Genomic DNA, 21,002 nt, shown 5'->3' on the forward strand with positions numbered 1-21,002 from the left:
GTGATTTTCCATCCAGTTTATTATCGTAATTAAAATCACGCGGCCAGACAAAGCCTGACGTGTAACGTAATAACCAAAAATTGTAACCGGTGGTACATACCGCGGCATTGTGGCATATGCCTTCACCGGTCTGCGGTCCCGGCATTCTGGGACTCCTGGATCCCGATAGAATGCAGTTGTATTCTTCTAAATTCCACTCGACTCGCGTCAACATTCAGCCTTCACCGCTCTGGGAGAATGGGGTCGGAATGTACCCGATGGTGTGCCGGGGCCCGTGAGAGCTACCGCCCCCGTGCACATCCCAGACAGCTGAACCCGCACTAACCGCCCGCCCGCTGCACCAGCCCCGCAACACTCCCGGCCAGACCGCAGTGATCTGATTGGGGTGTAGTGTAGCCCACCAGTGCGCACTGCATTGAGACGACCAATGGGATCACACCGGGATTTTTATGGGATTTAGCAGCGTGCCGACGCCAAGCGCCTAAGTCGACGAGTATGCATGGATTTCCATGTCCCCATTTTCGGCGCCGAGCTTTGTCAGAGATACAAGATGAACGCAGAAGAATGGATGATATCTCGTCTCAAACGAGTGCTGACCAGCGAGCGAGCCGCATTCGTCAGGAAACCACGAACCACGAACCGTCCGCCCAAAATAGCTACACCGCTCAAAGCCACATCGTGAAAAATGGTAGCACTCATCCGTTCAGATCGTACCTGTATTGACATTTCCATGCAGTATGTACACAGCTGATACAGGGGTGAACATGGCGCCATTATGTTCTCAGAAGTTTGGATCGTCACAGGGTACATAGATGACAGTGACAGCGATCGCATTCAACATGTTCGGTATCGAATACTCACATCCCAGGTAAACGATTATCGATGCCCGACGTCTCAGAAAACGATCGGTTACCCAAGATACGCCACATCCAACAGCCCATAGTCGTACGATGACGATAGTTATTCACATTTCCGGAAATATCAATAAGCGTCTCGACCATTACGCTACAAACGAGTGAGTCGTGAAAATCACCTGTCGACTTATTGCTAATTAATTAATCATACGCAGTCAAGATAATGCAGAGTGAACTAGCAGGTACAGATTCAGGACGCGTACGGCTGACTTCACAGAGATATTGGACTAGAATATCAATAAATATTTTTTCGCCATTAGCGTACCGAATTTAGAGATTCACAGAACATCCATTCCGCTATGCGAAGGCAGCTGCAAACGTATGATTGTCATCAGCTATGCGACTATAATCATCTGCACATTAAATAATGCGTGCATCCAGCCCAGCCCAAATACATAACTCATGAGCGACTATTACTAATGATCCTACCGCGATCAAAGTATATCCCCACGGTTACAGAACGTAATGACTAACAAATCTGTCCATCAGTTCATATTGGACATATACCAATAACCGATTAACAATACGCAATGATAGTTCGACAGTCACAAAAGTCACAACGTTAATGGGCGGAGACAGGAAAAGCATTTAGCTTACGATACATAGACATAGATGAAGGATGAACGTGAATGGTTTGCCAGTCATCTGCCCTAGTTCCAATTAACCGCTTGCTTGCGAGAAGAAAAGGTCACATCCCAAGATACATAAGTAGGCATTTACAGTGTACCTCGACCACCATTTGCAGCGAGTGGGATCCCCGGTATAATCGGTTCGATATGAAACGACAACAGCAAGAAACCAAATATCAGCGGAGTAATTAGGGCGAGCTGAAGACAGGGAAACCCGGAGACACGCTGAAGTTCCGAAAAAGACGGGTGCCACTGCCATCACGCGCGAGTGGTGTGTCCACTGTCCACCCACTAGAGGCACCCAAGCAGGCGGCGCTAACTCTCTACGAGAGTTCCAAGAGAGGCACTGCGACCGCGCCGGTCACCCCGCTTCTCGGACCGACGCAGCCCGTCGCACGCATTCACGGCGCGAGAAAGACTCACGGCGCAGGCTTCAGAGCACGCCCACAATCACGGATTATCCTACGTCTGACGTTATACACACATGTTCAGTGCTCAAGAGACATTTGACACGGTGATTATACGCATCAGACTACAGAAAACAGTCGCGCTATGCTCCTATCACCCTGTGGGGCGCCGAGCAGCCGCTCCTCACGAGTGTCGCCACGCAAGGAGGCCAGTCTGCTTCTGTCAGTGGGAGACCTTGGTATTCGTGTTAGTCCTAAGTAGTTGGCCTGCCCGGATTCTTTGCTGCCCGCCTACATATACCACCCATAGCTGTCCGGTCATAATACTTGGTTACATCAATGGAATCACCCACAGGACTCGCTCAGATCAATGCTGATTGCTTATAGTGAGGAGACCCAAGGATATCTCTTCGAAAGAAAATATAATTATGCATCTTCGATAAAGTTGGAAGGGGAGATGGAAAAATAGGTTCAATGGCTCAAGTTCATGACCTACCATTAATGAAAAATGTCCCCAACACTGTCTTCAAAATGAGCACTGAAAGAAGACACTTAGTTGCTCCAAGAATGACTAAGTAGTCAAGAGCGAATATAACTACATACACATGAGCTACGTTAGATACTAAAATAGCAATTTCGTCGCACAAGCAGCCCGCTCGGGTTATCCAAGATGCTTGCGCTAATACCATCGCATCTTTTAGCAAGCCACATGTTTATCGCTCACTGCACCAAGAGCAGCAAACGATATACCTGCCCACAAGCTTCGCCAAAAATATAGTTTCATTGAAAGACGTCCGTACGTTATGTGAGCACGGGCGCGGGCCGACGGTGCTGCCGCCTGGCGCACCGACCGGGTACTATAAGTTCCGTTAGGTGACGGTGGAGCCGGCGCTCGGGTGGCGCTGCTGCAGGTTCTCACGTCCGTCGTCGATGAGCAGCACTTGTTCGTCGTCATCGCCACGGTCCTGATAAGGGCAGTAGCGGCCGCGCGACGGCGGTGAGCGTACCTCTAGCGACTCGTGTCGCCGCATCAGGAAATTATCCGTGATCCAGAACATCAACATCTGAAAAGCAAACACCATAGTCGAGATGTGTCCTGCGAGGTCCCAAACAAAACAAAACAAGAGTAAAAAGAAACCGTATAAATGCGAAATGGCCCCATGGCTGGGGCCAATCCTGCTAGCACAAATCATTGTCGACAACATTTTACATCATGCGTGGTAAAATCAATACTACAATCACGTCCCGAAATAGTGTAGTGAAAAATAGTGTGTAGAAATAGTGTATTTCAGTTGTAGCGATGCGATGAGACGACCTTTGACAACAAATATCCTCGAAACGTCAATGACTCAACCGTGGTTAAAAAAAAACTGGCTAAGTCAACAATCAAACAGTCAACACCAGCCCCAACCGTCCCACTCCACCCTCCCCGTTCCGTCCGCCACTACACAGTACACACTCACGTTCACGAAGAAGGGCACCACGAGGACAACGAGTGCCAGCTCGAGGCGCGGGTTGGTGACCGGCGCCAGGATGATCCTGCTGACCGTGTCCCAGATATCCAGCTGGATCAGCGCCGAGACCAGCAGCTTCTCGACGATCATGATGCCGACGTAGACGACCGACTGCACCAGCCAGGCCTGGGCCAGTGGCGGCGTGCCTGGGCAGAGTGGGATGGGGTAGACGGGAGGTCAGAGGGAGGGAGGGATGGAGGGACAGAGAGATAACAAGGTGGTGACCGTAAGGCGAGACGACTCGACGGAACGAACAGATATGAGAGGCGAAACACAATGGGATGAGAACGAACGGTCAGAATTGGTGGCGGTAGGTTAGTCCGACCAAGGGACGAGTCCACATTACTGTTGGATCGGACAAAAAAAAAAAACATGAAGAAAGAAACGCAGGTGCTTGAAAAGGGCGACAACAGGCACCGTGGGATGGATTCTCAGCATCATTATATCTTATACTTCAAACAACAGACCATTTACCTATAAAGCGTTCTCGAAAACAAGCAGGTAGATGGCGCAAGAAAATGCTCTTAACGAAAGATTAGGGTGATTTGTAAGTGGGTAGATAAATATGACGAGCGATAGAAAGACGCAACACGCTACACGTCGCGAAGCGCCACAACACATCCTAACTGCCGCTCTATTCTTACCATATTCGCCGAAGTTTATACTTGGCCAGTCCCTTTCAACGGCCAAGTGTTGGCAAATCCGTACACAGATGAATATCACGATGAGACCAAACGTCGAGTCCAACAAAAAGTTGATGATGTACCTGAAACGACAATGCAGTACATCTTTATCAGCCCGGCCAGCCATAAAGAAGACACAACTACTTACATTATAAATCTGCGTTGATTCGATCGACTCTACGACCTACGTTGAACAACGGTATCTAAGAATGACAGCATTGACCGATGTTAAGGAGACAACAATCTCAGCATACAGAACGCACGGTTTTGACAGATGCAAATACACACTCTGAGCGTATCTGGGACCATAGCTAACTCATCTCCATTTATTCCCACGATGTCATAGGGATTGCATACTACATTGCATGCAACATATTGCCTCAGAGTCTAACCGGATCAGCCACCATTATCACTCCCCCCTCACTATACTCTCACACACGCCATTCTCACCAGGTACACGGGTCACCGGTGTACGTGCTCGCCAGGTACACGTTGGCAAAGTGTACCACGCACGCGCCCACACCCTGCTTGGAGGTGTCGTAGAACCATATTAGCCACGAGCGGCGCTCCGTTTTCGGCTCGCAGAACCTTTTGACTGAGGAGAAGAACACGGTAAGGTCAGAGAATTACGGAGGGTTGTTGTTTGTTGTTTGCTCGATTTTATTGAATATTTTCGCATATAAGGCAGGGTGTGCCTGATGTCGGTGTGTCGGCGGGGCACAAAATCGGCACTGTCTGCACTGCAGTCTGATAGAGAGCCGAGGTCATTCAATGAATGGAGGCTGTGAAAACAAACAGACCGAGTCGCAGCCGACTCCGTTTCGGTGGGGGGGGGGGGGGGGGGACAGACTGCGTGGTACCGGTCATTGCGCTTCGGTTCGCTACAGAATCCCGATCTTGAACAATCAAATATGACTGAAGCGTACAAAGTTGATAGCAACACATATAACATACCCACTCGGTTAATCCATCAGAGCAGCAGAAGGACACTTTCTATGTCACCCGGGGCCGTCACGAAGGGCTTCTACACAGTAGCTGATTGATGCATTTTGTACGGCCTCCGCGGTCTCATGCCTTTACACACTGCCGCCCACACGTGAATGCCACATCAGCCTACAAACCACAGCTGCCCGTGAAGTGTGAAAACCACGCCATGTCGAGTTAACTCACTTATCAGAGAGGCGAATGCCAGTCCGGCGAGCAGGAACTGAATGAACCAGCCGAAACTGTCCGTCAGCGCGTTCGGACCACAGTGCGCCGTGGCGTTGCCCTCGGCGGCCACTTCGATCACCATTCTGTTGTCCGTCGGCCTCAGCAGGCCACCCGGCTGGGCCGCGCACGCCGACTATCTGCAAACAGACAGAGACACATACATGACGTAAACATGGGAGAGGCAGCCTCCGGCGCAAGGTCAGGCAGCCGAGCCGGCCTGCGGCGACACAGACGAGCGATGGATAGACGGATCGCCTGCTATCGCGCACTGAAACGACCGGTGTCATTGATGTGGACAGCACCGTACAGGGTGTCCCGTAAGTTCGTTGAAATATTTCCCATACCAATAAAACATGAAAACCAGCAAAAATCTTAGGTTTTGATGGTTTTGTGTAGAGTACACAAAAAAATATATTTTGATAGCTCATTTGGAATGTTGAATGTAAACCAAACCCTTCGCTGTTGCTCCAAAAATATTTGCCCATACCGATTTTAGTCGTTCCGTCAGCTGTCGAAGGCTGATAAAAGGTCACTTGCTTTCAAGCTCCTGCACGGAAATCTCCAGCAGTTTCTGCGTCGGACTTTGGTTGGACGAGCTCCACGGCAAGATCTTCTCCTTTACAGCCAACAGCTTGCATAGGCAGTGAGGCACCATTCAAGAGTATTCTTTAGGCATTAGCTAGAGCAAAGTCCTTTACGAAGGTTGGCGCCGACATCCCAAACACCATTTTCGTTTTCAAAACGACCCCATTTCTAACCAAACAGAAAGCTCCAGGGGTGATTTTTCGCATCATATCGTAGTAGAATGTGTCGTCTGTTTCTGGCACACCTCATGCAATTTTTGCAACTCCAAAATGCTCACCATTCCCAATCCCCAAGCCAGAACACTCGCTAGGTTGCGGAGCTTTACCCAGTGATAAAAAGTAAAGATATGAGCGGCTAAATGTGAGATAATCTCTGCTCATGCATGCATTTTCAGCTTCTTTCGTTTGGGTCAACAGTTGTATCGAACAACAAATCTGATCGGCACGACGGCAAGTCATTCACAGCGGATTTGACTACTTAGCCGCGGCAAACTGGTGGTCCTCACCCAAGGCCTGCCATCAGCCATGTGCATTTCGCCCTACCACCGAGGGACAACGCCAAACTCTCACATGAGCTGAGCACATCTCGTTTACGAATGCTACGGAATGCAACCTCAGATTCTTTCGATGCAACTTATTAGCTGCGTCGAACATACCCAATTAATCGTTCGCATTTTTGACCGCTTGAAGCGGTGGAGCGGTGCTGTAGCCCTGCCATCGGCCGCGCACATCTCGAGTCCCTCCCATCGCCCTGCTCATCTCTCTCACTCTACCGCCGGCGCCTCACAGAGCCGTGCGGTGCGTTTCGTGTTGTAACAGTGCGAAGAGTGCGGACTTGCGGGCGACCCACGTGATTGATGGGACCACCAGCGCTGGCATAGTCCGTTCTGACCACTGCGCAGTCAATTAGACCTAAGAGCACACTGAATAACACGTCGAAGCTCTAACAACGTTTTTTCTTCAATTTTCCTGATCTATCTTGTTGTATCGTGAGCCGACTGGCGAGACTATGCGGTTCTTGGGCAGGTTTATTCTTGGCTTCGCAATCCACGATCACACGTTTACACGGATCCTACCCGGACCGTGCCGGGGGCGGCGCGCGACTTCCCTCTCCCCACGTGCTGCCATCTACGCGGGCACGGTAACAATGCTGCCAAAGCAGGGGGATTTCTACCGGCGGAGGGAGTCCTGTTAACATTAACGGGCGACGCCACCACACCTTACCCTCCTTAATTAAAATGGGTGTAACCACATCAGCGTTCGGGCTTGTAACTAAACAACGCGTTAATCCCACCGGCGTACAAAAACACAACCAAAAAAAAGATCCAAACATCGACCTCTACAAACAGCTGCTTTACGTCAATTTCCCCGACGCATCGCCCTCCTTAAAATCGAACGCACGGTACCATGCGAAGAGGTAACGAACATATCAGAGTGCAACGACGATAAAAAAAAAACACAAGTCCAGCTTCTCAAGACACCGGGGAGTCATGGTGTGGGAACAAAAGGTCGCTGCCCCTCACTTATTCGTGGCGGTAAGGTTACAGAGAATCACACAAAGATTGGCTCACAGTATACGACCTGTTCGTTTCAATCACAGTTCCGTTATAAGTCGGCGGGTTGCTTTCCGGCGCCTGCCGGGCCGGCGGCCGCCGCGTGTGCTGGTCCCAGCTCCGGCGTTCACTGCTTTTGTGCCAGCAGTTACCGGCTGATCCGCCGCGCTGGCGCTGTTTCCCGTTCCCAGCTGTCTGTCTCTGTCCTCGCCGACTCTGGGCGAGTCTGGCGACCCGTCTGTTTCTGGCCGACCAGTGGTGTCGGCGCTGCTGCCGGCGTCCGTACCGGGTCTACCGTCTGCAGGAGATCGGCCGGGTGTGCAGGTGCCGCTGGCCGGTACCGGGTCGCTGCCAGTACCGCTGCTGACCGGGACCGTGCCCGTGTCCGGGCTGCTGGCCGCACCTGAGCCGCCGGCCGCCCCGGTACCGGGCCGCTGCTCGTGACGCTGCTGACCGGGACCGTGTCCGGGCTCCTGGCCGCTCCCGAACCGCTGCCGCTGACCGGTACCACCGACAGCGTCAGGCCCGCTGGCCGCGCCGCGTCCGCTGACGATGCCGTCGCCGTGAGTCGCGCCCGGCCGGCCGACTGCGCCGGGTCCGGGGACTGCACTGGGCTCGGCAGGCGTGTCGGGGTCGCGGGGCGCGCCAGCATGACGGAGCTGATCGGCGTGTCGGGACCAGATCGCGCTCCCCACGTCCACTTCGAACGACAGCGGGCCCGTCCGGGCGGTGATGACGCCCCGCCGCCACTTGGACGGTCCACCGTAGGCCCGTGTCCAGACGTGGTCTCCGATCGAGAACTGCCTGTTGTGACCTGGCCTACCGGCCTGCCACTGGCGAAGTTTTTCCTCGCGCTGCCGCACGTCCACATCCGGCTTTAGGAGGTCCAGGTTGGTTCGCACGTTCCGTCCCAGCATCATTTCCGCTGGAGACCTCCCCGTGGTCGCGTGTGGCGCCACCCGGTATGCCAGCAAGAACCGCTGTAGGCGCTGAGAAAGCGTTCCTCCGTCCTTGAGTGCAGCTTTCAAGCCATTCTTTACGGTTTGCACTGCGCGCTCCGCCGCCCCGTTGCTACTTGGATGCCACGGCGCTGTCCTGATGTGCCGAATCCCATTCGAGTTCAGGAACTGGGAGAACGCAGTGGCGGTCAGCTGGGGTCCATTGTCGCTGACCACCTGGACCGGCAATCCAAACCTGGCGAACATTTCGCGCAGAACACGCACAGTGCTTTCCGTGCTGGTCTCACGCATCGGCACTGCCTCCACCCAGCGCGAGTAGCTGTCATACACTATCAGAAAGAAAGAGCCCTGGAAAGGTCCAGCGAAGTCGATGTGAACCCTGAACCAGCAGCTGTCCGTCGGTTCCCAAGGGTGAAGTTCAGCACGCGGTGGTGCCCCGCGCTTTTCCATGCAAGCCGCGCAGTCACGCGCCAGGGCCTCCAGCTCGGCGTCCATGCCCGGCCACCATACGTATCGGCGCGCCACACCTTTCATTTTGGCGCTGCCCAGGTGACCTTGGTGCAGCTCTGCCAGCACCTGTTGCCGAAGGCAGTGGGGAACCACCGTCCTGCCACCCCAGAGCAGACATCCCAGGTCCGTGGAGAGCTCATCCCGCCTCTGACGGAACGGGGCCAGCTCCTGCTCCACCTGTCCGGGCCACCCACTGTGCACGTACGTCAGGACGCGCGACAGTACCCGATCGCGGCGTGTCGCCGCCGCGAGTTGTTTGGCCGTCAGAACTGGAGCTACACCGTCCATGAACAGCAGATACGAGCCGCCGCTGGTGTCGTCCTCCGCGTCCGCTGGCTCGACCTCTCCGCCTGGCACTGCCATACGAGACAGACTGTCCGCCAGGTGCATGTCTTCTGATGGACGTAGCGGGCGCCCCGGCACCGCCATGCGGGACAGGCTGTCAGCCAGATGCATGTTCTCCGAAGGTCTCAGCTCGACGTCGTACGTGAAGGCTGCGAGCTGCAGTGCGTACCTCTGTAGTCTCGCCGCAGCGAGGGTCGGCAGCTCGCGTTCGGGACAGAGGATACGCGACAGCGCTCTGTTATCCGTGACGAGAGTCCATCGTCGGCCATAGAGGAACTGCCCGAACCGTTTGACGGCGAATGACACTGCCAGAGCCTCCTTTTCCACCATCGGGTACTTCCTCTCGGTGCCGGTGAGTGTGCGGGAGGCGTACATTATTGGGCGCTCCAGTCCTTCGCCGTCGGGCTGTGTCAGTACTGCTCCCACTCCGACCTCGCTGCTGTCCGTTACCAACTTGAGCGGCGCCTCCGGCTCGTACCGCTTGAGTACCGTGTCTCCTGCCAGGAGCTGTCTGACCTGAGTCAGCGCGTGTCGACATTCGCTGCTCCATTCCCACGGCACCCCTTTCTGCAGCAGGCGGTAGAGCGGCGCCAGCAGCGTCGACAGGTTGGGTAGCAGCCGCTGATAGTAGGTGATACTACCCAGGATGCTGCGCAGCGCCTTGACGTCCTTGGGGTCCGGCATGTCCAGCACGGCTTGGACCTTGTCCTTCACCGGCCGCAGTCCGTTCGCCGATATACACCAGCCGAGATACTGCACTTCATCGAGTCCCAGGCGGCACTTTTCTCGCTTCAGTTTGACCCCGTGCTGCTCCAGGCGAGCCAGCACTCGGTCGAGCCGCTGCGCCAGCTCCTTCCGGTCGGCGCCTGCGATGAGCAGATCGTCCTGGTACGCCACGCAGCCGTCAATTCCATCCAGGATATGGTCGATCGCTGATTGGAAAATTGAGCTGCACGCCGAGATCCCGAACGGCAGAGCGAGCATTCGGTACCTTCCTCGGTGTGTGACCACGGTCGTCATGTCACGTGACTCCTCTCCGAGCTCCAGCTGTAGGAACGCGTCCTTAAGGTCGAGTTTACAGAACTGCTGTCCTCTGACGTTCGCGAAGATGTCCTCCGGCGTTGGCGTCGGGTGCGTGGCCATCTGCAGTTGCGGATTTACCGTCAGGCGGTAGTCTCCGCACAAACGTATGCCTCCATCGGCACGCGGGACTGTCACCAGCGGAGTGCCCCATCCCAGGGCGTCGTTTGGTCCGATTTTCTCCGCTATACCGGCTTCCACCCACCGGTCCAGCTCCCGCTCCACGGCTGGTTTGAGCGCGTAGGGAGGCAGACGTACCGGCCTCGACACAGGCTGCGCGTCGGGTTTGAGGACCAGGTGCGCCTTGGTCCCTTTGATCCGCCCCGGGCGGCCATCGAACACCGGCGCGTGCCGATCACAGACCGCTTGCAGATCTGCGGCCACGCCGCCCGGTCCGACGGTCAGTACTGCAGCCTCGCCACTCGCGCTGATGTTCAGGGCCGACATCCAGTCGCGGCCCAGCAGTCGTCTCTCGCCGGGCAGGTCGACCACCACCAGTCGCAAACGGTGATCACGCCCCCGGAACCTCACCGACACCTGACCTTCACCGATCAGAGGGATGACGTGACCGGTGAATGAGGTGAGGTGCAGTGGGCTGGGCCTCAGCTGCAGACCAGGGATGAGCGTGTCACGCCCCACTGCGGTTACGGGGCTGCCGCTGTCCACCAGCATGTTGATTTTTACCCCGTTGACCGGCACGGTGACTGTAACTGCCTGCGTCAGGTTTACCGAGTTGATGCTCCCGAAGCCGAAATCGATGCCCCACATGTCTGTATCGTCCTTCTGAGGGCACTGGTGCCGCAGGTGTCCGACCTTGTTACACTTGAAGCACCGCCGCGTCTCTGGACGCCTGCCGTCGGCGCCGCCTCCGTCAGCCGTTCCGCCGTCGCGCTCCCGGCCGCGCGGCCGCCGCGGCTGCTGCTGCTGGGCAGGGCGCCCCCTGCCTGTTGCCGGCCGATGCTGCTGCTGCTGCTGGTCCTGTCGCGCAGGACAGTCGCGGCGCAGGTGTCCCAGCGTTCCGCAGTGATAACAGCGGACCGCTCGCCGTCCGCGCGGCGCCGCTGCCCGGCCAATGTCCGGCCGCCCGCCCACCGCGTCCACGGAGTGCGGCTCTGGCGGATAGGGCGGCTGGTCGCCCACGGCGGCTGGCCTCTCCGTTACGCGCGTGGCAGCCAGCTGGGCGCCGAGCTGCTGGAGGTCGCGGTGGGCACGGCCCGCCTGCCGGACCTCCTCCAGTGTGAGTTTGTCCCCCTTAGAGGCCGCCAACTGGACAAGCTTCTCTTGGAGACCCGCTCGGCAGCCCAGCACGCACTGATCCCTCAGTTCTGTGTCCGTTTCCGTGGCGGGGTAGCTGCACAGCGCGATTTGAGCACGGAGGCGCCCCAGAAAGTGCTCTAGGTCCTCCGATGCCTCCATCCGCATTTGGTGGAACGCGGAACGCTCTGCCACGGTGTTCCTTACTGGGGACAGGTAAGCTGTCAGCTTCTTCTTCAGTTTGTCGTAGTCGTCGGCCTCCGCCGTCGCGTCGGTCTCCTCCGGCAGGGTGTCCACGAGGTCGGCGACGTCTGGCCCGATCAGATGCAGGAGGACGGCACTCTTGCGGTTTGAATCCTGAATGCCGACGGCGGCCATGTACCTGTCCACCTCCCTCAGCCACCTCCCAAAATCCCCGCCCGGGGAATAGCGCGCTACAGGCGGGAAGGCCATCCCTTGGGCCTCCATGACAATTGCCTGCACACCACACTCACAGCAGCCACAGGTCGGTCACGCGCACAGGCTATCACCTCACTGGCGCCGACCGCCACACCACCGCTCACTCGTACGGACTGCCCGGCCGCTCGCTGGCCACACGGCAGCCAGTCACGCGGAAGAAGTTACTTGCTGCATCCAGGGGCAGTGAAGTCAATCTACCAACACCCTCGCGTGGGTGGGGATCGACGACACCTGACCGGCCCCAGTGTGGTGTCTTGCCGCATCCAAAGAGGGCGTTCCACCCTCCGCACACCGGTCACGGCCCGCCGGCCGCTCCGTTAACAGCACGAGCCGCAGCACTTCCTCGCACTTCCGCACCGCTCCGCCGACACCCGGCGACTGGCGGCCCCGCGCCCCGCCGCCGTGGGCTGCCCCCTTGCGGCAGACCGCCGAAGCTCGCGTGACGTCACACTCACCGCCGCGCCGCCGCACGCGTGGCGGGATGCAAAGATGGCCGCCGCGCCGTCCCGCCGCGCGAGCGAAAATATCCAGCAAAATCACGCCGGCGCCCTATGGCCACACTGGTGCGAGCAATTCGGTACACGCAGGACACGAAACTGTTCGGAACTTCAACTTGCCAATACCGCCACGCCACTCCGCTCCAGGCCAAATCAGGCCTCCCACGCACCGGATCGCGATCCCCAGCGTGTCTCGGAGTGCGTCCGCTGCTCGCCAGTCCGAAATCTCAGTCCTTGTCGCCAAGTGTTGTATCGTGAGCCGACTGGCGAGACTATGCGGTTCTTGGGCAGGTTTATTCTTGGCTTCGCAATCCACGATCACACGTTTACACGGATCCTACCCGGACCGTGCCGGGGGCGGCGCGCGACTTCCCTCTCCCCACGTGCTGCCATCTACGCGGGCACGGTAACAATGCTGCCAAAGCAGGGGGATTTCTACCGGCGGAGGGAGTCCTGTTAACATTAACGGGCGACGCCACCACATATCTCATCTGGTCTGTTATGTATGTACCAAGATTCTTACAGATAGTGTGGTCTGTACCACACTACACTAAATCTGCACCTCACCAAGCCAAAATCTGCACCGCACCGAATCCGCACCAGCCAAACAAGTCAGCATCGACAAGATCTCGTCGAAATTGCCATACTTTGCAGACTGCCTCAAGACCAAGTATAGGTAGACAACAATCAGTGATGAATAACTGCACGGGTATATACCTACTGTCCGAGAGGTGTTTTAGCTTCAATCTTACCAGCATTTGAAGTTAAGATGTTGCAGTTAACTGCATGAAAATGTTAAGTCCAGGCTCCACTGTGCGATTTTCCATGTGATTTTGTGAATTTGCGATAAGGGGTGAGCAATATTGCATGATTTACATTCTTGCATTATCACAAAATCACACGGAAAATCGCATAGTGGAGCCAGGGCATTAGATTCACTGGGACGATATCAGAAACTTGGACCTGGAAGAAGCATACGAATCGTTCAAGTCGCGAATCACCGGAGACGTAGAAGACTGTTCGGTCAAGAGAAGCGCCCACTCCAGGAAGAACCTATACATGAATCGGGCGGCGATGCAGCTGAGAAAGAGGAAGCAGGTGCTGTGGGGCGTCTACCGTCAAACTCTCGACAACGTGGATCATGCCCAGTTCGTGAGGTGCAGAAATCAGCTTCGGGCCTGACGAGAAAACTTCGAAGGGACCAACCACGAGTCAAAGCTGGCGTCGAACCTCAGACAGAACCCCAAAGCATTTTGGAGGTACGCCAACTCCAGGCTGCGTACCAGGTGCCGTGTTGAAGACCTGATGGATGAAAACGGTGAGCTTGTGTCCAGCAGGCAGCAACCGAGCAAAAGCTGAAGTGCTAAGCAGGTTCTTCTCCAGCGTCTACACCTCAGAGGGAGCTGAGCCTCCCACAGCTCTGCCATGCAACTTCCAGGGACCCCCACTGGCTGACGTGGATGTATCGCCACAGAAAGTTGAGGCTAAGCTGGCGGCGGAAGCCAACTAGCTCGCCAAGGGCGGATGCTATTCATCCCCGATTGCTCCGCGAGTCTGCACGTCCTCTGTCCGTGCCCTTGAGTTTGCTATTTGCAAAATCACTGGAAGCAGGAAGTCTCCCCTCTGATTGGAGGATTGGTGAAGTAGTCCCCATATACAAGAAAGGCGACCGCAGAAACCCCGCGAGCTACCGACCAGTGAGCCTTACGTCCATTCCGTCAAAGGTGCTCGAGTCCATCATCCGCGACCATCTTCTTCAACACTTCACGGACGGTGGCCTGCTGCATGCGGCTCAGCACGGATTTCTCCCGAGGAGATCATGTTCCAGTCAGCTACTGGAGGTGATGGAAGATTGGAGTGCTGCATTGGAAGATGGTGACCCAGTTGATGTCGTATACCTCGACTTCGCCAAAGCCTTCGACTCGGTGCCGCATCAGCGACTCCTCAGTAAGCTGCGCGCCTATGGAGTCGGGGGGAAGCTGCTGAGTTGGATTGAGGCTTTCCTTGTTGGTCGTACTCAGAGGGTTGTGCTGCAGGGATCGAGGTCTGGCTGGGTCCCCGCCACCAGCGGTATCCCCCAGGAATCGGTCCTTGGTCCCGCCCTCTTTACGATTTTCGTCAATGACATGCCCCAGCGAGTGTCGAGCTGTGTCAAGCTGTTTGCAGACGACACAAAACTCTACCGTCGTGTGACAGGTGACCCTGCCGGCCTTCAAGCTGACATCAACGCTCTGGTCAACTGGTCTAAGAAGTGGCTGTTGCCCTTCAATGTGTCGAAGTGCAAAGTGATGCATGTCAGAGGTCTGAATCCTGAGCACACATACTTACTGGATAACGCCCGGGAGCCTGGGAGCTGCGGACCAACTCTGCACACTAAACCTGGTTTGGAAGTACCACTGCATGGTCTGTCTGTCCTGCCACAAACCGCTTGCCCAGGCCCAGCTTGCACGCTTGCATGCTGCATCACTCTATGTTCCTTGTCCTTGCCTTTGTGTGCTCATTTCTCTTATTCTGATTTGGATTAATTAGGTACCCACTACTGTGATAGTGTTTGTTTAGGCATCTATTTGCATCTATCTTTGTTAATTCCTATCAAGTGCTGCTAGTATTTATTTATTTCATTTAATCAATTCTTGCATATCTGTTGCACTGACTTGATTGCTTTCCGTTGTGTGATGTCTGCTCTGCATGTTGTGTGACGGCTGCCCTGCATGTAAGTGTTGAGTCATAACAATAGCCATGCCAACCCGAAGCCAACTCAAAAATGCTAAAAAGAACAGTGTGGCTGCCGTGGCATCCACCTCTGGTGGTGGTGTTACTGGCGCTGCCCCCTCTCCTGATCTCTGCACCCCTAGCGCATCTGGTGGTGCTACTGCCGCACCCGATCTCTGTGGTACTTGCAATCTGCTGGTTGGAGACAACAGCATTGGCTGTGACAAATGTGAGGTGTGGCTACACGCTACAGAGATGTGCTCGGGCCTGCCCCAGAAGGTAATCGATGTTATACTTGAGTACAGTGGTGAAGGTATTAACTACATGTGCATGAAGTGTAGAGTCACCCGAGCATCCACCGCAGGCCAGGGCTCGGGTGGTTCCCCCTCTGCCCGAGCTGACAAATTTATGGCTGATACACTTCAGCAGCTATTTCAACAGCTGCGTGGGATGACGTCTGTCCTCTCATCCCTCTCTGCGGAGGTCCGCACCCTCTCCGCTGAGAGAGAGTCTCGCAACAACCCAACCCAACCCAACCCAAGCTGTGGCCCCCCAGCTCCTTCACTGAACCTGGGATCATTCCCACCTCTGGCCCAACTGAACCATAACATCCCGCCCCCTGGACGAGACTCCAATCTTGATGGACCATCATCTTCTTCACTTGACCAGTACAGACTCATTGTTCGTAAGGAGCTGAGAGAGATGCATGAGAGGGACAAGCGTCGAGACTCTATCATTGTTCGTGGTTTGAAAGCTACTACTCCTGGCGGGGTTGTGGATGAGTTCTGCGAAATCTCCCAAAGGAAGATGGGGGCCAGAGTGGTGTTATCTGATGTTGTGATCATCCCAGGTCATTCCGGCATCTGTCGTGCAAAGATCCCTAACCCAGCAGAGAGGAAACTAGTTCTAGATCAGGCTAAGGAACTCAGACATACCGAGTACAAACATGTTTACATTAGGAGAGATCTCACCTTTGCGCAGAGAGGTGAACTCAGGCTGAGGCGGGAGGCGGATGCTGCCAGCAAACAACCTGGGAGTGCTGCTGCTGCGGAACCTCCCCCAAACAGAGAGACCGTTCCCAAGACGGTCTGGTCACCTGACCAACTCCCACAGGCAGCTGACGGAGGTACCGCGACGCCACCCAGCGGAGGCAACCCTCAGGGCCCCGCACCATCTTCAGACCCACCTCACTCCGACAGGGATGAGACGCAAAACTAAATGTTATGTCTCCTAAGACTGTGTTTTCTGTTGTCAGATGTTGCCAGGTGAACTTGAATGGTCTACCTAGCAAACTTGGCATCCTTTCCCAATTCATTTCCAAGCATCAACTTAGTATTATTGCTATCACTGAATCCCATCTCACCTCCCTGTCCCAAAGCTCCTTTGTCTCCATACCTGGCTATGAAATCATCAGGCACGACACCAAGGGTACAGTGTCCAAACATGGTGTGTGTGCTTTTGTTCGCAGGAACTTAATGGTGGACCAGGTGGTTACCCCCTATGATAATGTCTTAAGCTTCCATCTTTCAGATTTTAATGTCTACATAGTGATCGTGTACAGACCTCCATCGTACAATGACGCGCAAAATGTTGCCCTGATAGATGTCCTCAAATTGTTGGTCTGTGACAGAGAGGTTATTATCGTGGGAGACTTCAACCTCCCAGATATCAATTGGAATAATGCGACATCCATCTCTCTCCACAGGGAATCTTCCTTATCTGGGTCTTTCTTAGAGCTTTTCAGGAGTTGTGGCCTGATACAGTGGGTCACGCAACCTACGTACCCTAGATCAGGGAACACACTGGATCTTCTTCTCACCACTGACCATGATCGTATCGGCGACGTGTGCATTGAAGCTCCGCTGCCAGCCTGTGACCACTGTCCAGTCCTGTTTGACTATGTATTTGAAACAGGTGGTGAGCTGGAAGAGACCGTCCCCAACAACCGTCTAGCATGGCACAAGGGTAACTACACGGCGATCTCGGAAGTACTATCGCTTGTTGACTGGGATTTTGAGTTTGCCTACCTTAACGTAACTTCCTCATATGATAAATTTGTTGAGATTGTCAGTGATGTAGTTAAGGAACATGTACCTGTCAAGACCCTCCGGCCCAGGAGTGCTGTGCCATGGAAGGTAGCGCCCCCAGGGAGTCTGATACGGGACCGGCAGCACGCTTGGCAGGCCTACAAGAATATCCGCAGACAGAGTGGTAGGCGCTCTAACGATGCTCTTGAAGCGTATTCAAAGTTTTGCAGCCTGAACCGCCAATGCAGATCGTTTGCCGTGTCTTCCCAGGCCAGGTATGAAGCAAGGGTGATTGATGCGTGGAGAGACAACCCTAAACTTTTTCATGCCTATGTCAGATCCAAGAAGACTGCCCCTGCCACTGTGGGCCCGCTTAGGCTCCCAGGTGGCCAGGTGAGTGGTGATCCCAAGATAATGAGTGAGTGTCTGGCCTCCTCCTTTTCATCGGTGTTCTGCCAGTCTACCCCGACTCACCAGGAGCCCCACCAGTTGTCTGACGCATTCATTGACAGGCTGGAGTTCTCCATTGGCGACGTGCATGCACTGCTCCGTGGCTTGGACGGGAACTCAGCTATGGGCCCGGACCTAATACATCCCCTACTTCTGAATAAGTGTGCTAACGCATTGGCTTACCCCTTGTACGTCATATTCTCACGTTCACTGTCTGAAGGTTGTGTTCCCATGATGTGGAAAAAGTCACTGGTTGTACCTATTTTTAAAAAAGGCAGCAGATATGATCCACTGAATTACAGGCCCATCAGCCTAACCTCAGTGTCTTGCAAGGCCATGGAAAGACTAATATGTGCCCATGTCCACAGCTACCTGGAGGAACACTCTGTCTTGTCTGATCACCAGTTTGGATTCCGCCCGGGGCGCTCCACCGTTGACCAGTTGCTGCTGGTGTACAATGATGTTTCACAGGCACTGGATGATGGTAGCACAGTTGATGTAATCCTGTTTGACTACAGCAAGGCCTTTGATGTTGTGAACCACAGCATACTATTGACCAAACTTCGCCTCATCGGGATTGATGGCTCGCTGCTTGACTGGATCTCATCGTTTCTCTCTCACAGAACGTTACAGGTCGGCGTGATGGACATACTGAGTAGCTCTAAGGCTGTATTAAGTGGTGTCCCTCAGGGATCGGTCCTCGGCCCTCTCCTTTTTCTTGTGTATATCAACCACATAGCCTCTCAACTGTCTTGTAAGCATAAGGTGTTCGCTGATGACTTAAAAATTTATGCATGTACTAGCAGGTTGACTGACGCAGACGATACCAACCCTGTGCAGTCATTGCAATCTGATGTGGACGTTCTAGTGCGCACTTCTGAATCCTGGGGACTGCATCTAAACGCCAGTAAATGCGCCGTGCTAAGATTCTCCAGATCCTCCCGGAACCTAGAACAGGTGCCCCCCACCCCCTATGTCCTTAATGGGAACCCGCTACCCTTTGTCAGCTCACATCCTGACTTAGGGGTTACAGTGGACATATCCTTGAAGTTCCACCTACACATTGAATCCGTCGCTCACAAAGCCTCAGGACTCTGCCACAGCTTCCTCAAATCCACAGTGTGTCGAAATCCTGATTTTATGACATTCCTTTTCAAGACCCACGTCAGACCAGTTATTGAATATGGTTCGTGTCTTTGGAACACAGGCTACGTGGAGGATGCTCGGAAACTCGAACGTGTCCAGAGGCAATGGACTAAGCGCGTGGAGTCACTATCAGACTTAACTTATGCAGAGAGACTGAACAGGCTAGGGCTCTACTCTGTACAGGGAAGGCTGACTAGGGCTGACCTCATCCAGTACTGGAAGATTGTGAATGGTCACAGCTGTATAAGTCCAGACTCCATGTTCACTCTAACCGACAGCAGCGTCACCAGAGGTCACAGTCGTAAGATTTATGTGACCCGTTCGTGCACTGATGTACGTAAGCGCTTTTTCTCCAAACGATGTGTTAACCTCTGGAACAGCCTCCCTGAATCTGTTGTTACTGCTCCGGACATCCAGTCCTTCAAGAGGGGTCTTGAGCAGCATATCCCAGACAAACTCGTAGAATATTTGTAAAATCGCTCGTTATATTGGTATTCTCTGTATGTATTATCGCTAACATGAAATGTATCTATTGCCTGTCATACTGCAGACACACATTTCCAGTTCTCATTCTTGTGATCTACGTTGCCAAACTGGAACAACTGTATAGCATGTTTTGAACTGGCGTGTCTTGTGAGACAGGGTTCCTATCCTTCCTTACCAGCCCTTTTTCCTAAGACTACCAAGCGAAGGGAACCCAACCAGGTAAGTAAACCAGGTAAGTAACGCCGCGATTGAGAGCGTGAGCGAAGAGAGGGATCTGGGCATCATTATCAACAAGAACCTGAAGTTCCACCAACAAACTGCTGCTGCCATTGCAAAAGCGACCCAGATGTTGGCTATTGTGAGGCGCTCACTTGCCACCCTCGACATGATCACGCTGCCTCTGCTGTACAAGTCTGTGGTGAGACCGTTCCTCGAGTATGGCAACATTGCATGGGGGCCATTTGGCAGTCAATCAGAAACGGTTGGAGCGGGTACAACGTCGAGCGACTCACATGGTTGACACCATCAGACATCTCACATACACCGAGCATCTGCACCGACTCGACATACCGTCGCTGTACTATAGTCGTCGCCGAGGGGACATGGTGACAGTGTTTCAGCTGTTCCATGGTGGCATGTCAGTCGTTCCTGAAGCGCTTCCGACCAGACACAGCTCCGACCACACAAGGGGACATCAGTGGAAGCTGCAGAAACCGAACACAAGGACGCTCCGAGGAGGAACACCTTCAGCACAAGAGTTGTGATTGTGAATGACTGGAACTCGTCAGCTTCTGTAGTGTCTGCCACCAGCATCAATCAGTTCAAGGCCAGGCTGGACGAACGCTGGAAAAGCCTGAAGTATGACATTCCATACCCATAAGAGCCCAGACTGTCCTAGTCCTAGAGCTCGATGAAAACGGGATCTCCAGGCCAAGTGGCCTTTTCCCTCCTGATCACTGTGAAGGTAAGGAAGGTAAGGTAAGATTCCCACACCAACACTAGCTCTTAAAATTTCATGAACTTTAACTTTAAGGTTGAGGTTATGTAAGGCATATATCTTGAAATCCTCCCCAAAATGATTATTTTTTTCTTAACAGTACCTACTTCGTACCTACTCTACTAATCCACGATGACGATGCCGTCAAAACCCAGTGCCGTGTACAACAGCCGCTTGCACCAAAATAATTGAATACTCACAGAAATATCTAATATCAATCTCTGAGACTACTCGGATCAGTGACTCCCACCTCTCAAACAATTTACAAATTCTATTTATTCACGTCCTAATTAGGGTTTTCACAAATATGACGCATATGCTTCATATAAATATTTGTAGAGTAAAAAGACATAAATTACATTTTGTTAAAAAATTTTGATCAACATAAGTTTATAATGTAGCTTAAAGTGTTATGCTTTAATAATTTATAATAATTATAATTTGTATATGGTAAAAAATTATTTAACGGCCTCAAACAACCTGATTTTCTAAAAATTATTATATATACGTCATTACAAAAGCACTTCAATTTACATAAACCTTGAACAAAATGAGAATCACGAGAGAACCGTAGTGGGGAAATG

At 53.7% G+C, this 21,002-nt stretch overlaps 2 protein-coding genes across 5 annotated transcripts; both read right to left on the minus strand.

The window, feature by feature from the left end:
* Positions 1 to 698: 698 nt before the first annotated feature.
* On the minus strand, positions 699 to 20,730 carry LOC122384051 (store-operated calcium entry regulator STIMATE-like). 4 transcript variants are annotated; one of them, XM_043371025.1, is made up of 6 exons: positions 20,533 to 20,730; positions 5,318 to 5,496; positions 4,598 to 4,742; positions 4,109 to 4,230; positions 3,414 to 3,610; positions 699 to 3,014 (listed from the first exon to the last, which is right to left on the minus strand). In XM_043371025.1, the coding sequence occupies exons 2-6, from the start codon at positions 5,439 to 5,441 to the stop codon at positions 2,820 to 2,822; spliced, it is 783 nt and encodes a 260-aa protein (XP_043226960.1). In that variant the 5' UTR covers positions 5,442 to 5,496; positions 20,533 to 20,730; the 3' UTR covers positions 699 to 2,819. The 4 variants fall into 4 exon arrangements, with proteins under 4 accessions (XP_043226960.1, XP_043226959.1, XP_043226958.1 ...); XM_043371024.1 differs by having other exon boundaries at positions 20,619 to 20,721; XM_043371023.1 differs by having other exon boundaries at positions 20,537 to 20,668.
* Positions 5,459 to 12,022, minus strand: LOC122384062 (uncharacterized protein K02A2.6-like). The gene is made up of 3 exons (XM_043371042.1): positions 11,483 to 12,022; positions 7,750 to 11,368; positions 5,459 to 5,496 (listed from the first exon to the last, which is right to left on the minus strand). The coding sequence occupies exons 1-3, from the start codon at positions 12,020 to 12,022 to the stop codon at positions 5,459 to 5,461; spliced, it is 4,197 nt and encodes a 1,398-aa protein (XP_043226977.1).
* Positions 20,731 to 21,002: the final 272 nt, after the last annotated feature.

The sequence above is a fragment of the Amphibalanus amphitrite genome, unplaced genomic scaffold, assembly GCF_019059575.1.
Source record: "Amphibalanus amphitrite isolate SeventyFive unplaced genomic scaffold, NRLGWU_Aamphi_draft 000180F_arrow, whole genome shotgun sequence".
NCBI lineage: Eukaryota > Metazoa > Arthropoda > Thecostraca > Balanomorpha > Balanidae > Amphibalanus > Amphibalanus amphitrite.